Genomic DNA, 15,292 nt, shown 5'->3' with positions numbered 1-15,292 from the left:
TAATTATTATCAAAAGCGGATTACGATATGAGCTTAACGTGAACTTGTTTTTCTCAGTTCCTTTGCATTCCAGAAATGCTCTCAACACTCTCACTTACTACATTAAAGGTATCGTCATCATCACGTTTACGGTACAAAGATTAGTTTGATATTGCTCTCTTCTCATTTCTCCTGTCAGGTAACTTTTTAAAGCTTATTTGATGATTTTTCTGTTACATCCTTCCTCACCTGCATCATGTGTCCGTCAGTAATTTTTTCCTCAGACCTCAATTTTGTTATTTAAATGAATCACAGGCTTTTACCATGCTTCATTTGAAGTCATAATTATTAATTTTAATGCAAATAAAGGTTCGTAAAAATAATAATAAGATTTTTGCTATTTTTTGGAACTGTCATAAAAATAAGGTATCTTGAAATATGCACGTTAGTGAAATTCAGGCCAGTATTTATTGCGTCTACCACTCATTGAACATGAATTTGAGTCCCATACGATGCTATTAGGAATACCCATGCATCCATGTGATATATTTGGTGATAATATCCTATTGAAATTTCATTTCTTCTTTTCTTATTTTTATCCCTTCAACCGTGATTACCACACGTTTTGCCGCATTATTTACGCCATTTTTTTTTAGCGTCAAGTAAGCCCTGAGCGATGGTAGTACCAAACATTGGTTGACAGAAATTTGAATGCCCAAAATGCCAGGTAGACCCATACATTTGAAATGCGTTATTATATGTATTAAAACGAGGAGCAAATGGAAAAACGAGGGAATGAGTGGGGAAAATGAAATGAAAAAAATTGGGGTTGGCAGTCCTAGATTTATGAGATTTCCCATTTCTTTCCTAGAAGAGAAAGAATTTTGAATTTGAAATATGATGGAATTCTACGCACTGAACTGGTTTGTCGGCGTGGCTCTCCGGTCGTATCCTTTTCTGAGGAGACTGTCGAGAATCTGCAAGTGATCCATTTTGGCGCCACGCCTGCGGAAGAGAGAGAAAAAAATATCAGTCACAAAATTCTCTTAAAAATAATTATTTAAAATTAAAATGCAAACTAGTTAATTATTTGATTTATAGAAATTCGTTAACATATCTCCACATCTCGTGAATTTCCATGTATTACAGTTTAATTTTGCTGTTTTGGGATGGAATTGCTATAGTTCATTCATCCTTAGTATTTTTATATTATTTCATTCTTATATTATTTTAGGAGTCTATTGTTTTTATGCCATATAATATTTAACATTAAAAAAATACACCACGAACTAATATAGAAGATGTCAATCATTCATGCAGTGAGATATTTTGTGATTCGCATACATTTTAGTATTTTTACACATTCACATAATGCTTTTTAACTTAGCTGCTAATGCATCATGTTAACTCTGCATCATGATTAATTTTATTCGTAAATTGCTCCTGAAATATTTTTTCAAACTTTTCAGAAATATGGATAAATAATTTGATCGATGGATTATTGTATACATTTATATGGGACTTTGCACTGCCGAATGAAATAACCTAAAATGCCGTCGTTAAAAAAATAGCCATTTACGAAGGCATTTCTGTATTTCCCCTGAAACTCCAGAGCTTTTGCATATGCGCGTTACATCACGGCTGAGAGTTAGTCATTCTAAGCAATCTCACGTCAACATAAATATCATCCCACCCAGCAGCTTTGCCATAACAGAATCGCGCGAGAAATGCAGAATGAACTCCGCTTTGCGCACCAGCTGTCCTCTTGTCTTGCTTGAATAACCTAGAGTTTGGGTTCATACGTGCGGATTCATAAATTTATCGGGGCGGTGGAAATTGCCTTTATGTTTATTATGCATAAGTCAGCAAATATCACAAACTTCATCAGTTTGGAGTATATTTCGGAATAGGAAACTGTTAATTTTCGTACTTACCTTCTGAGTTCCGTCGTATAAACCTGATTTTGATTAAGCTTCTTTGAACATGTTGGTGCTATCGTGTTGGAGTTTGAGGGAAACTCAATTTGGGATATGCTTTAGCCCTATTGAAAAAGGTTTGTATCATTATAAAGTTATTTTTCATCATTTGTTTCCAAGGTTAGTACGGAGAGTAATGAGTACCAAATCAATATGGCAAAAACTACCATTAACGTTGGGTCTTATGGGGAAAATTAGAGATTATGGTAGAGAAAATAGATACACCTAGCAACATTCCCCTGCTGTTTTCGGAACTGAACTTGAAAAATATAAGTTATCCTCCTATTCCAAAAGTTGATTTATAACGTACCTATATATCATGGCTAAATAATAAACTTGTTTTAGGCTCGATTTTATGGAAGTTCGATGTATCCATGATATAGGAACACAAATGGTAATTTCCTCCCTTTTAATTGAAACTCAACAACCGACCATGGTTTCAACTCATTGTGTCATTTTCAAGGAAACTGACCTCATCAAATTACTTAAATCATTATTAAACTATTAAAAATTATTACTTAAATTCTATCCCTATAATGTGATATTTCAACGGGAATGTTAGGTTTAATATTTAAAGCTGAAAACTAAACGAAGAACCATCGTAGAGAAATTAGAACTTTAGAAATTAGAACAAATTAATTAAAGCAGATTTACACGTCATTTCAATGATTTTCTAACATTGCCAAAGAAGTCAAATCCTAGGAATGTTTTCATTTTTGGTTGATCTCATCGTCTAGCCTTACCAAAGTTCTTCCTTTTGAAGTACTTTCCGGGGAGAAAGCCTAACAAAAACCCTGATTATTCCTTCGTGGCCCAAAAGAAGAATCTATCAAGGGAGAATGGAACTGATCCTAAGAATTTCCAATTCTGTGGAGAAGAAAAGGCTTCCTTTTATCCCTACATCGTCTGACGGAATTCGCACCTCTCATTTTCCAGAAAAAATGATAATTTCCTTTCCGTGCGTCTTCTTACAATTTCACTTTCCATTTTCCTTTCTCAGTGACAAAAAAAATATTGCGACACGTTGGAATCAAGGCATCTTCTTTCTTTTGTCATACTTCCATCCCCCATCCCTTTTGCCATACTTACACTCCATCCCCCGTCCTCATTCCCTGATTTATTCACCTCCGCTCACCTTACTCCTCGATAAATTCTCCACTTGGTGTATCCATATCCTTTGATTCCAAAACTCCCGTTTTCGCTCCCCCCAAAAATTTCGCATCCCACTCCATCTCGGAATGTCGGGCGACTCCTCAATTTTTCAAATCTTAATTCCGTGTCAGTGAAGTTGGCGTCGGATATTTTCCCTTTCCATTCACAAATTATTGATGTGTCGTTTTCAAGGTGATCAACTCTTTTTTTCAAGTTTTGAGTCAATTTTCCGATGTAGTTCTTCCATTTTCAGCATGAGATTTTTTATCAATCCTACCATCTCTTATCTTTTAACCTTTACCTTTCTTTCCTGCGCGATGAGTTATTAATTGCATTATAAATTAAAACAATGAATTATTAAATGTAATGATTTACTATATGTATTACAGCTCTTCATGTCTCTTTCCTATTCGAGAAATACGGACCAACTGTTTGATATCCATTTCTCCTGCGTATGTTACCCATAGATACCTTTAGCCCCTTAATTGCTATTGCTATAAAAAAGTTGTGCAATGCCATACCCGAAATCTCCTATACTGGTGGGATTTTCTGTTTAATTTAAATGATAGTCGTTTTCCATTGCGTGGTAACACTTAAGTGGTGTTTACCATACCATCCGAAACTAATATCTGACTAAAAATCCTTTTGGACAAATTTAAATTTCGCCGTGTTGTAGTCGTTTGTTTTGGGCGGAGCTGTCTTCTCTATTCAGTTTAGCGCTCTGAGGGCGGCAGCACGAAGGGCCTCTAGCGCAGTCCCTAGCTGCAGAACGTCCGGCACGGTGCCTGCCCGATTTTCCTTTAATTTCCCTGCACCCTCTTCCATCGACGGGAGGACGCTGTGTATTATAATCATCATATCTCTTTTTAAAGATCCTTCTTTGATTGGCGTATTTTAGAGAACTAACGCTAAAACTAAAAATTTATTGCAGTTTTTCTATTAGATCATGCCTAAGAGTCTTGATAATTTTTATAATTTGTACATTTATATCATAACATATTTATTATACACTTATGTAATATTTTTATATTACAAAAATTGAAATGATAAATGGTTGATTGTTTGTCCTAGTCTTTAGCACAAAATATTCATCCTTGCAAAGTATCCTATAGGTCAGTATTTTTTTAAGCTTTGATGGTGTATGGCGCTACTTAATACCTGCTTATATAAATACATATTTTAGTGAAATTTTTTAACCTCTTCATAAAATAAGACTTTATTTCATGAGCAATTAGAATTATAATGATTAATGAATTATCGTGATTATTAATTGTCGGTTAAAAATATACGTTGCAGACTTTAGTATGGCTTTACGCGTTTTATGTTTCAATGTCGGGAGACAAATCAGTTTTAAATTTCCTTTTACAGATATTCATCTCTCGATATAATCCTCAGATTCGGCGTGAGATTGGCTTCCGGGAAATGGCCCAAGCGGGCCTTCGAGAATAATTCAGGACCCGTCGCTTATCCTTTTACCGCGTATCCTACCATCAAAACCAAGTGCCACCTCTCCTGTATTTGGAGAGATATTCATCCGGTGCCTTCTAAAATGCGGGACTGGGAGCTTCGCTTTATTCCTCCATCCAAGCCGGGAATTCTTCTCCATTTCTGAATGTCTACGGGTGGGCTTGTAGTGGGAGAAAAGGGGAGACTTCTTATTCCTCGAGGATGACTCAAAGATCTCATGCGGGTTGATGGAAAAGAACGTCTTCAAGAAAGGCGGCGAAAGGAGATGAAAGAGGCGGTGACAGTTTTACACACGAAATGCGACACATCCATATGCGACATAACTTGTCCCTGAAAGAAAGTAATGCCTTTACGATGCAATAACTTGCTATTAAGGGAATCCTGTAATACATTGGTCCAAGTACCGCCTCGCTGCGACGCGATCGTAGGATTGGTAATGAGAGTCCAAAAACTATGCCTAAATCAGAGTTTAAATTAATCATCTCTATAAAGATAAGGTAAGGAACATATGTACTATTGGTAGATTAAAAAAGCAGCAGAATTTCCAAATTCTTGCAAATACAGGCGGTGAATTCTTCTCGGGTTTCCATCCGGGTGAGCTCCATCTCCATCGCTGCCGACATTTCGATAGAATCCTTTTCTATCGTCATCGGCCCTGATGACGATAGAAAAGGATTCTATCGAAACGTCGGCAGCGATGGAGATGGAGCTCACCCGGATGGAAACCCGAGAAGAATTCACCGCCATCATACGCCGGGAAAAAGTGAAATCTTACATCTTGCAAATACTGTTGTAGAATGAATGAAATTTGTATCCTAAAAATACATAAAAAATTATTTTCATAGTAGCCTGTATATTAAGCATTCATGCATTGGCATCCTCCTCATGGTATCATAAAGTAACTCAGTGGCATTTATTCAGACCTAGAATTTGGCAAATTGATAAGCCAGGCAGCCTTATCTGCATACACTCTTCCTGGGCACTTCCGAGTATGTATATATGATGCCTAAATTAATTGCATTTGGTATTGACATTGCTCTCTATTAATCCAACGGATAATGTCTCCAAGCATATAAGAGTTAAAAAGATCACATTTTTCCCGGGTAATTGGTGTCTTTACGACCAGTTTAGACAATGCTGTTGCTAACAAGTCGGTTGCTGTCTCGATGGCTAAGGTTATGAAAAATTAAACACAATTAGAGGCAACTTCTTTTTCTCTTATAAGGTCAACGTAAAGACAAATGAATTGTTTTTGTCATGAAAATTTAAGACTTCAACGTCAGGTATATAATTATGAAATGTCTATTTCGTTAGTATTTCAATTATTGCCGTAATTGGTTATTGAAAACGAAAGAATAGCTAATTTTTTTAAGGTTGAAGGAAGGTTTCAAAATCCTCGAGCTATTTTATTTAGCTATTTGCCTATTTACCGATGTAGATATTACCCCCTGATAACATGTCAAATAATAATTTGTATACGTGTAACCTGTTGTAAATAATTTTATATCAGGAACTATCACAGATTCATTGATGAAGTTATCAAAGTGCAACTATTTAAATTGCTGTCAAAAATGTTTCTCAGTCAAATATTTCTATTGAGTAATCACTAAAACGTGCACTTGGAGCGTGTATAATATTTGGACCTATGTCACTTTACTGTTCAGAATTATAATTTTAGACATAACTAGTTATGAATATGCTTTTTTCATGTAATTCTTTTCATTGTCCCGAATCACCGACACGTAATTTCTGTTACCAAGCGATCGGAATTGAAAGTTGAAGTGATGATAACGCTCACTCACGCGTGGGTATTGTGCACATCACGGCATGCGTTCTAAATGGTTAGGGGAATAGCAGTATCACAGATGCCTGCAACTTGTTATCACTCCCTTTGCAAACTCCATGCCGCCAGCACGATTACTCCCGCGGAACGGCCGTAAACACCTCTTTCGTTCCTTCGGTCAAATTACCCGCCCGTCACACAGCTGTCGCCTTCCGTGCCCGTTCGTGTGCCGACTCTACGAAATGCCTAGACGGTGAATCAAAACCGTCGTCGGAATGCTTTGGGCCGTGATGCGTGTGCCTAGTGTAAGGGAATGGACGCCGCCTCGCGTACCTAAGTTTAACGTTTCAGAGTCGCATGCGAGCCCGAATAGTTCGACGTAGGCGCGAAAAGCAAATCACTCGCTCTGAAACGGCTCAAATGATTCAAAAGCCGACTTTGGATGGTACGGATTACAAACGACTCGGTGCCTTCTTCTGTGATAGTATTCAGTGGGAATTGTCTATTATCATTCACGTATTTAGAGCATTATGGAAGGTGGCTCTATTTTTTTACCTCTAGGAAATTATCTCGGAATTTAGTCCACGTGAGAGAGTGGAACTTTTCGACAGAGCATAGCGTATTTGAGTTTGTATTCAGGCTTAATTAGGTGAGACTAGTTTTTGTAAATGAGTATAGAAACTCTATAGTAATCGATGAATGTCTGTTTAGTCCATCTTGTGCACTACGAATGTAGCGGACGGAAAAGAAACACTTATTTACAATATATCACATTATTTTGGAGTTGAATAGTGAATAACGTGATAAAAGGATGGCGAAGATTGTAATGGTCACAAAGGTGTTCCTAGAAGAGAAAATTTTTATTGTGTTCTTTTGAGACATTTCGAGATATTCAGTCCACCACTGATTAACCGTTAACCTTATCACATCTGCACTGATTTGGGATTAAATCCAAATTTATAGATGATTTTGTATGAATTATGATAAAAATATTAATTTTCTGGAGTGAACAAGTGAAATAACGGTGTTGCATTTTTCATGTCTCTGTTAATCGTCTTTCTCACTGTCAGAGGTGAGTAGGTAGGTAGGAATGACTTGGTAACCGTAAAAGACCGATAAAAAAACTTTTCATCGTAGTATTCAACCCTTTATGTGAACGAAAAAGGATTCACAGTTTAACTGTTTAACATTAAACTGCCTTTTCAAGTCTATATGTATAGAAGATCACTGGTTTTCGAATTTTACGAATATTTTCATCTCTTTGTAAATTGAAAATAAGTTTGCGTAGTAATAAATTTGTTTACATCGTTCTCGTTTTATATTCTATCATCTCTCAACTTTATTGCCCTGTTATCGCAGTTACAAGTCTGCATAGACGTTGACTGGGGTGGACTCATGTTGAGTTAATCACATTCAGTTAATAGGAAAATTAGGGGATATAGCAGTTTTATTAAAGGAAATAATGTTTAAATTTTCTATTTCTTACTTGTTTCTTTGAGGAACATTTCAAAGAGAGAAATGGGAGTAAGGAATGCAATATATAACGGAGTGCATAACCTTATTTATAATTTTCCCCCACGAACTCATGTGCGAGAATGCTTTTCTCTGTCGCGCTTGAAATAAATTCGCATCCTTTGATGATAATACAACAAGTGTGGGCTGCTTTTATTCCAAGTTCCGTGAAACATTCGTGACTGTTCTCTCTAGCACGTCTTGAAGTACATTCCGGGATTATTTGCCATCGCAGGAAGATCCTTTGTGATCCAAATGTTCTCGCTTGAGTTCCCCACTTTCTATCTACTCTACCATTGATTCTTTTCGTGCTATACTGGCGCGTTTCCCATATTAATTAATTTTTATGGCAAGAATTGAGAACCCTCCTCAGTTGAATTGAAATTCCTTCCGAGCATAAGGCAAACCGTGCATTCAAACTCATATCCGCCGGAAATGCCTGGAATGATAGAAATGTATAAATGTGACCAGTGCTAGTTTCTATAATAGCTTTGGGAGAGCGCGATTTCCTCAAGGCTGCATAAATATCCTTGTAAGTTTAAAGCGGCACAATTGTCACAAATGGACGTTTTCTTACTTATACGATTTGTAGATGAGAATTATATTTTACAATTATTATTTTATAGAGGTAAAGACATAACGTTTTAATTATTGACAGAAATGCATGCTGTTGTTAGGATCAAGGTCCATCGCAATGGTGCCTTCAGGAACCATAAAAAAATTATAAATTATTTTACATAGTATATGATAATTCTTTATGTCTCTAATACTTTTTTAATCTAGCCAAGGTAAACGAAATGTACGAAATTTAGCCTTGTTAACAACAAATTAACTTGAATTAACTTGGCCTTATATGAAGTTGACAACTCGAAAAACATGCACTGATTCACAATGACTTAATGTGGCCTAACTGGACTTATAATTGACATAAATTGCGAAAATAATTAATATATATTGAAATTAACTTTTAGGGAGCAATGAAGATAGTTTCGTCCATCGAGGTGCATAAGAGTATTATCTACATATTACCCTGCAAAGTGTGCCACGGAGGATAAGCCCTCTAAAATAAATTGCACGATTCTTACGCGGTGTGTGATTTAGTTGAAGGGATATATGTCATAAATTGGTCTGGCTCATAGTGACTGAAGTTACGTCTAGTTAAATTGTTGCTGACGGGGTTTTACTTTGATCTTAACGACTGCCTTCATTGGATGAATTGTTGTGGTCTAGAGGGGATATTTTTCTGCTAATACTCGCTTCTATTATTTATTAGCTCTAGATATGTTATAATTACATCGTAGCCGTAATAGTCGACATAACAGCCTATTGGAGCTGTTATGGTGGAGAATAAAGACGATCTTTATTTTACTCATTGTTACCTTATTGCGATACTTTTATTTTCACCGTTTTCGGAAGTAAAAAATCAAGCATGTAAAAGTTTTCGTGTTAATATTTAGCTTTTTTAAGCCAGTTTTTTTTAAAATATCGATGAAATTTACCTTCTCTTGATAAGACTTTGGAAGGGTGTTTTGCTTTTTGAAACTTACCCCGGGGTATCTAAGGGAAAACGAACAACTCAACTTTGTGGGAGGCATAGAAGGTCTTGGCTTCTGTTACCACGCGCCTGTGTTTAAATCCAATTTTGGCGGAGATCACAGAAGTAGGCAAAGCTAGTGTGAGCGCGTTGCTCGTTGCGGAAGTTAATTCGTTCATTGGATTGAATGTGAATTCATCGACTGGTAAGAGTCTCTCAATAAGGCAGCTTTCTTCCGATGATGACTTATAACTCACCCTTACCTTAGAATGTCTACTCTTGCAAATCTAAAGCTATCCATTATTAGTAAGCTTACTATGCTTGAAGGCGATCAATTACACGTGATAGACATACAGGAATTTATGAACCGTTTCTTAGCATTGCAAGTGCTCTGTTCTCGGTAGGGTAAATCAACGATTAATAATTCAGACAATTAGCTACGCATACAGTCGTTTGCGCGTGCTCCTCATAAATACATTCTAAGTTATCCTTGTAAGCCTCTTTTGCACTGGTAACGTTGTAGCTTCTGCTATAGTGCTTACACATTTGATCGAGGGAAACGTCTCACGGAATGAACACATTTGAATATCTTTTCGGAGAAGCATTGGGCTAATTTCTCGGAAAAATGTAATAAAATTTTAAAGACTTTATTCGAGGTAAAAAAATGAATAATCAAAGTTTGAATGAAAGAAGTCTTCCTCGATAAGCACCCATTTTCATTTATCAGATACCACTCTATGCGTACACATCGTACACAAACGCGCCTCTCTAAGCCTATTTACTTATCCCTCTGCTCGAAGGAAAGCTTACGTTTAAAATGACAGTGGATAAGTGGATTAATCCTGGAATGTATTTATAATAAATCGCAAGGAAAACAGAAGCGAAGCGTGAAACCGAGAGAATAACAGATGTTAGCGTTTCTATTTATAACCGTCAGATAACATATTTCTGCAAGCATATATTCTTTAATGATGCCCATCGAGTGGAAAACGAGTGAGGTATTAATTGTATCTAAAGAGCTCTTTGATAATGTTAACGTTTTTATTAACGTATCCCGTCAGAATATTTATGCTTTATGTTGAGTACGGGGGTAGCCTGTAAGATAGTTATTTATACATTTGCACGTTTTATTGCCACCCGGTTGGCCCATATCATATTTTGACTGTGTTAGTTTCTGATGGATCGTAACTCAAAAAAGTCAACACTTTTAGGATGAAGTTTTTTCGGTAGTTTCTCTGTGGATCTAGTTTCCCTTCTCAAAAGTATCTAGGTATGAATGCGGTGGTTGTTTTCAGCATATTTTAAGCTAGGAAGTTGCATCTGCTATCCATTTGATGGGTGGAAAAAATAGGATTTCTTTAATGGGCCCCAACTTTTTTATTTAATTTTTTATTTGACCTTTCTAAAGACTTTCTCTTTCATTCCTTCCTTTTGATTTGCCATTTGTTGGATTCACTAGTAAATTCCTGGTGTCGCTTCTGTTCGTCGTTCAAAAAGATAGGATCAGAATAGTGAATGATTTATCATGGAAATATTTGCGTATTTAATAGAACTTGTGAATGAAAAAAGTTACTTACGAATTTTATAATTATTGAAACTTGATGTTATGGGATCTAAAAAAAAAAATTATTGAGGCGATCGGTCCAATAGTATCTTGTGGATACATTTTTTCGCTCATGTCTGTGTGGTAGATTCCGTTTATAGAAATAGTTCACGTTTGTAGTTTATGAATTATTTCTCTCTTCTAATTATTTATCTGCACGTCATAATTGTATTGGATCAAACCGGAATTGTATAATATAAAACCGAAACAGCAAAAATGTCAAAAATTACACATTACATAATTCTAAATATTTTCATCGCCACAACGGTTGACATAAAATATATTATTATTCTTCGTGTCTATTAAGTTGACGGGTTTATTTTTATGTTTATCATAATGGGTATAAAAACGTTCGTCGACACATGTATCTATCTATAGATAGAATTGAAAAATTAACAGAAAACTTACTTTCAGTTCATAGTTTTTTTTTGCATTGTCAACGTCATCACTTAAATATGTCTCCTATAGAGTGTTTGAAACCTCTATCGCGGGGAATAATTTCATATGGCAATATTTTAAAACTTAACGGGGATATAAGATTTGAAATCACGATAATTCGTTTCAAATAATATGCAGCCATTGAGTTAAAAACAACATTCAGCTGAGCTAAGATTCCTGCCTTGGCTTGAAGCGGTTGATATCTCCTCCGGGTGAAGATCCATCGCTAGCTCACGCTTGCGACCCGTCGGGGAAGACCCACAGGGTGTGTGAACCCTGTCTTTTGATGGAGAGAGAGAGGGAGCGAGGAAGAGTAAGGAATGGAAGGAGATTTAACGTTTCAACGTCCTTCAGTCGGTCCGCTCCGAGCAAAGTGGGAGATACCAACCTCTCCCTGACAGCCGCCCTTTTCCCATGCGGATCGTGAGAGAGGGCTCCTATCTCGCGGTGCTGACCCACGAGGAGAAATATTTTCTCCCTCGATCCCTCCCACCCTACTGCCGCCGCCATTTCATCCCGTGACGCCCCGCTAATTTCCCGCCTCTTCCTCCGGGAGATGGCGGCAAATGCTTCCTCGCAGATCCCGCATCTTTCCACGCGGCGTGTCCTTCTTCCCACTCTCTCATGGCACAAAGGGATCTCATGGTGGAAGAGCCTCCCCTTTCCTCCCGTTGTGTCCGTCTCGTGCTTTTCCTGGGTTTGGAAGAGGGTTGGGTGAATAGTGTGGAGAAGGATGCAGGAAAAAGCCTCCCTTCTCCAAGCAGGAAGAGCACCTTTGACGCCGACGTATCTATCTCTCGCTCTCTCTCTGACGTTGGGAGTGAGAGACAACATTATCTCCCTTCGAGAACCATCTTCTCTCTCTCTCTACTCCACTTTTTTTCCTACAGGAGATAAAAATTTCTTCCGGTCGCACCATGCGTGGCAGGCCACTCCATCCTTCACTTCTCCCATCTCACGGATTTATCGCCCGCCTCCCTGGTTGCCGTTCATTCGTCACCGAAATGGTTGGACCGTGTCGTCTTGTACGCACGGGGTCAGCAAAATTTTTATACGTGTGTGTCGCGTGTTCAAATTATTTTGGCTGTAAAAATAGGTTTAAAGTTGCTGAATATTTCCTCGATAATAATGTGTATGACATTACTGACTTGTTCAGCATTAAAAGAGACTTATTTAAAATGGAACAGCAAAGTTAGAATTGTAGTTTGCATGACGAATCGGCTCGATGAAGCCACAATAGAGACCGTAAATTATATCCTCGATAATTTGATAAACAAGCAATGACATTATACGCATCATCATCATCCCTTTTGTTGGATCATTAAACGGAACATATTGATTTCCTAAGAACCATGAGCTTACTCTCTCTCAATTACATCGTCCTAAGATCACGGGCGATGGCATTTCACGTGTCCGCGGGAGCTCGGACCGTCTCTGAAATCTGTAAAATAAAGAAAATTATTATCGTAGCCGGAATTAGTTTGATGAATCATGCGCTGGAGCATGACCGTGGCACGCAGCGATGTTCCGTCATGTGCATAACTATTTGTTTAAGATAAATTATTCAATATCATTTAGTCCCCGTTTTTTTAAAGAGTTATCACAACATCAGTTATTTTCGGCCCCCTATTATCGATCCATTATCCAAAATTAAACTTAGCTCGGGACACGAGAGATAGAGAGAAAAATGGTTAGGTCTGACTAGGACAAATATTCCTGAAGTGCCCTGACTTGCGCGATCGTCTCTTGTAACCAAGTTAACGATTTGATTTTGAGGCCAAATCAATGTTTAGATTTACTAATGGTAGTTCTCTGAACGGCGAATATTAGGGAGGCTGGCCGCAGCACCGAAATGAGAATCCTTATACTCTCCGTGTAGGCAATGAAGACCTTCAGTTCGAGTTTAGAATGGATTTACCTGACGCTTCCAAACGTCCGCACGACTAGGCCAAGATACGATTATATAAGATTCGCCGATCAACCGAGAATTAGAAGTTGCTATACCTCCGTAATTTTTTAAAAAGATTTTAGGCATAGACAAAAGTGGGGAATCGTAAAGTCATTGTAATGCTGTTTGCACATTCTTGCCGAGAAAACTTGATTTAATTCAAACAGGAGTAATTCAATTGATATTGATAGGAGTAATTTAATTTTTCTATGTAATCAAATTACATTTAATGAATAATTAACTTCTGTATTGACGTTAGTCATTAACTTTTTTTTAAAGTCCTACAAAGGAGTAAAAAACCGCCTTCCTTCTTTAGCTACCCATTGTCCTCCCATATAAAACAAAAAGAACTTAGTGTGCATTATAATACATTTATGTCAATTATTACTGATACAATTATGTTAATGGCTTGATTACAATCACGTATTGTATTTATCTATCTATATTGCATATCTATTTTCGTCATTTACGCTGCTTATAGTTCTCTAATGGATTATATTTCGGTTGTTAATTCTACAAGGGTAATATCTCACTGATATGCCTTATTTACGTTCCTTTATTCTGTGCGTCCCCATTTAAAACGTATGTTTTCGTTGTTCCACCCCTGGCGTGGTGCGTTATCTACGCGAGCTTCCGGATGACACTCGTCACTGCTTTGCCTTGCATTTTTTTCCCCCTTACTGCCCTGTGTCGGACTATGCGGGGGCACCGCGGTGACCAATCACCCTCTGCCCAGAAACTTCCTTTTTCCGCGCCCGCGAGTTCGTCGTGTCCGCTGGGTTACCTCCGCCGGGAAACTGTCGTCGTGGTTGGCCGGATTCCTTTAGCGAGCGAGAGACCGTGACGCAGAAAATTTCAATTTTTCCCGAGGCGGTCGCGGTGAGCTCCTTCCGCCGAGAGAATTCCTCCCCTTTCTTATTTTATATTCTTGGGCTGCTCTTCGGGACGCTTTTCCCTGGGACGCATGATTGATTCATTGCGCTGACGTCGAATTTCAACGCTCTCATTTTTTTTGAGGCGATATGCCTTCATCTTCCTCGTTTGAATTGAAAATATTTCAAATTTCATTCGGGTTCCGACTGGTTATGGGAAATTCATATCAGAGGAATCATTCTATGGAGGAAAAAAATACCCTTCCTGGCATCTCCCGAGACGTTGGAGATTTTTGTGATATTTCTTAGATTATTACCCTTGGATTCGAAGAAAATAGGGTATGAAGATGATGTATTTAATGAGATAACTGCACATTTTGGATTTCATTTCCCGAACACGAGTTACTGAGTATTTCAATGCCATCTTTCGCCTAGCTTGTGCGGTTTACTAGTGTGATATTTTTTGCACCAGTTTTATGGATTGAAGAATTTATTTTGCCGTTAGAATTCAAGGGACTCTTTCTAAAACTTTACAACTTTTATGCTCTATAAAAAAGAAATGCCATATTTATTACCCCGGAATAGATGTATTGTGCTTTTCAAATGGTTATTTTATGGAACTAATATTTTAAAAAATATGAATAAATTTTAAAAATCGTCGCCCAACGAAATATTGTACCTCGTTTTGTAAGGATTGTGGGTTATTTGCTTGTACGTTGGGTTCAATGCACATAATGGACAATCTAAAATTCAAAGAAGCGCAAATTTCTGAATATAAAGTTGAAAATGGGGTGTAAAAGCCTCTGTTCCGCGAATTAATCGGCAAGAAAGAGGAGACAGCTAATCAGCTGCTGAAGAGTCAAGTAGATTAAATGAATCGCAAATATACTTTTGAAAGTTTGATGTTTTTTTTGGAGTTTAGTAAGAATAAACTGATAGAATTCGTAGACCTTACTTCGCTCGTGAAAAGTCGGAAACACCGTGCAATGAAGATTTAGTCCATCTTGATGTTATACAGAAGGAAAATA

General features: G+C 37.5%; 1 protein-coding gene across 1 annotated transcript in view; it reads right to left on the bottom strand.

Moving 5' to 3' along the window:
• Nucleotides 1-15,292, bottom strand: part of LOC124165667 (glycine receptor subunit alpha-4-like) — a 268,363-nt gene that overhangs the window by 23,059 nt on the left and 230,012 nt on the right. The window contains exon 2 of the mRNA XM_046543151.1: nt 896-984. Within this exon, the coding sequence (XP_046399107.1) occupies nt 896-984 (89 nt within the window). The remainder of the gene's footprint in view (nt 1-895; nt 985-15,292) is intronic.

This window comes from Ischnura elegans, chromosome 1, assembly GCF_921293095.1.
Source record: "Ischnura elegans chromosome 1, ioIscEleg1.1, whole genome shotgun sequence".
NCBI lineage: Eukaryota > Metazoa > Arthropoda > Insecta > Odonata > Coenagrionidae > Ischnura > Ischnura elegans.
The sequence above is the reverse complement of the archived record's forward strand: the minus strand, read 5'-3'. Positions and strand labels throughout refer to the sequence as shown.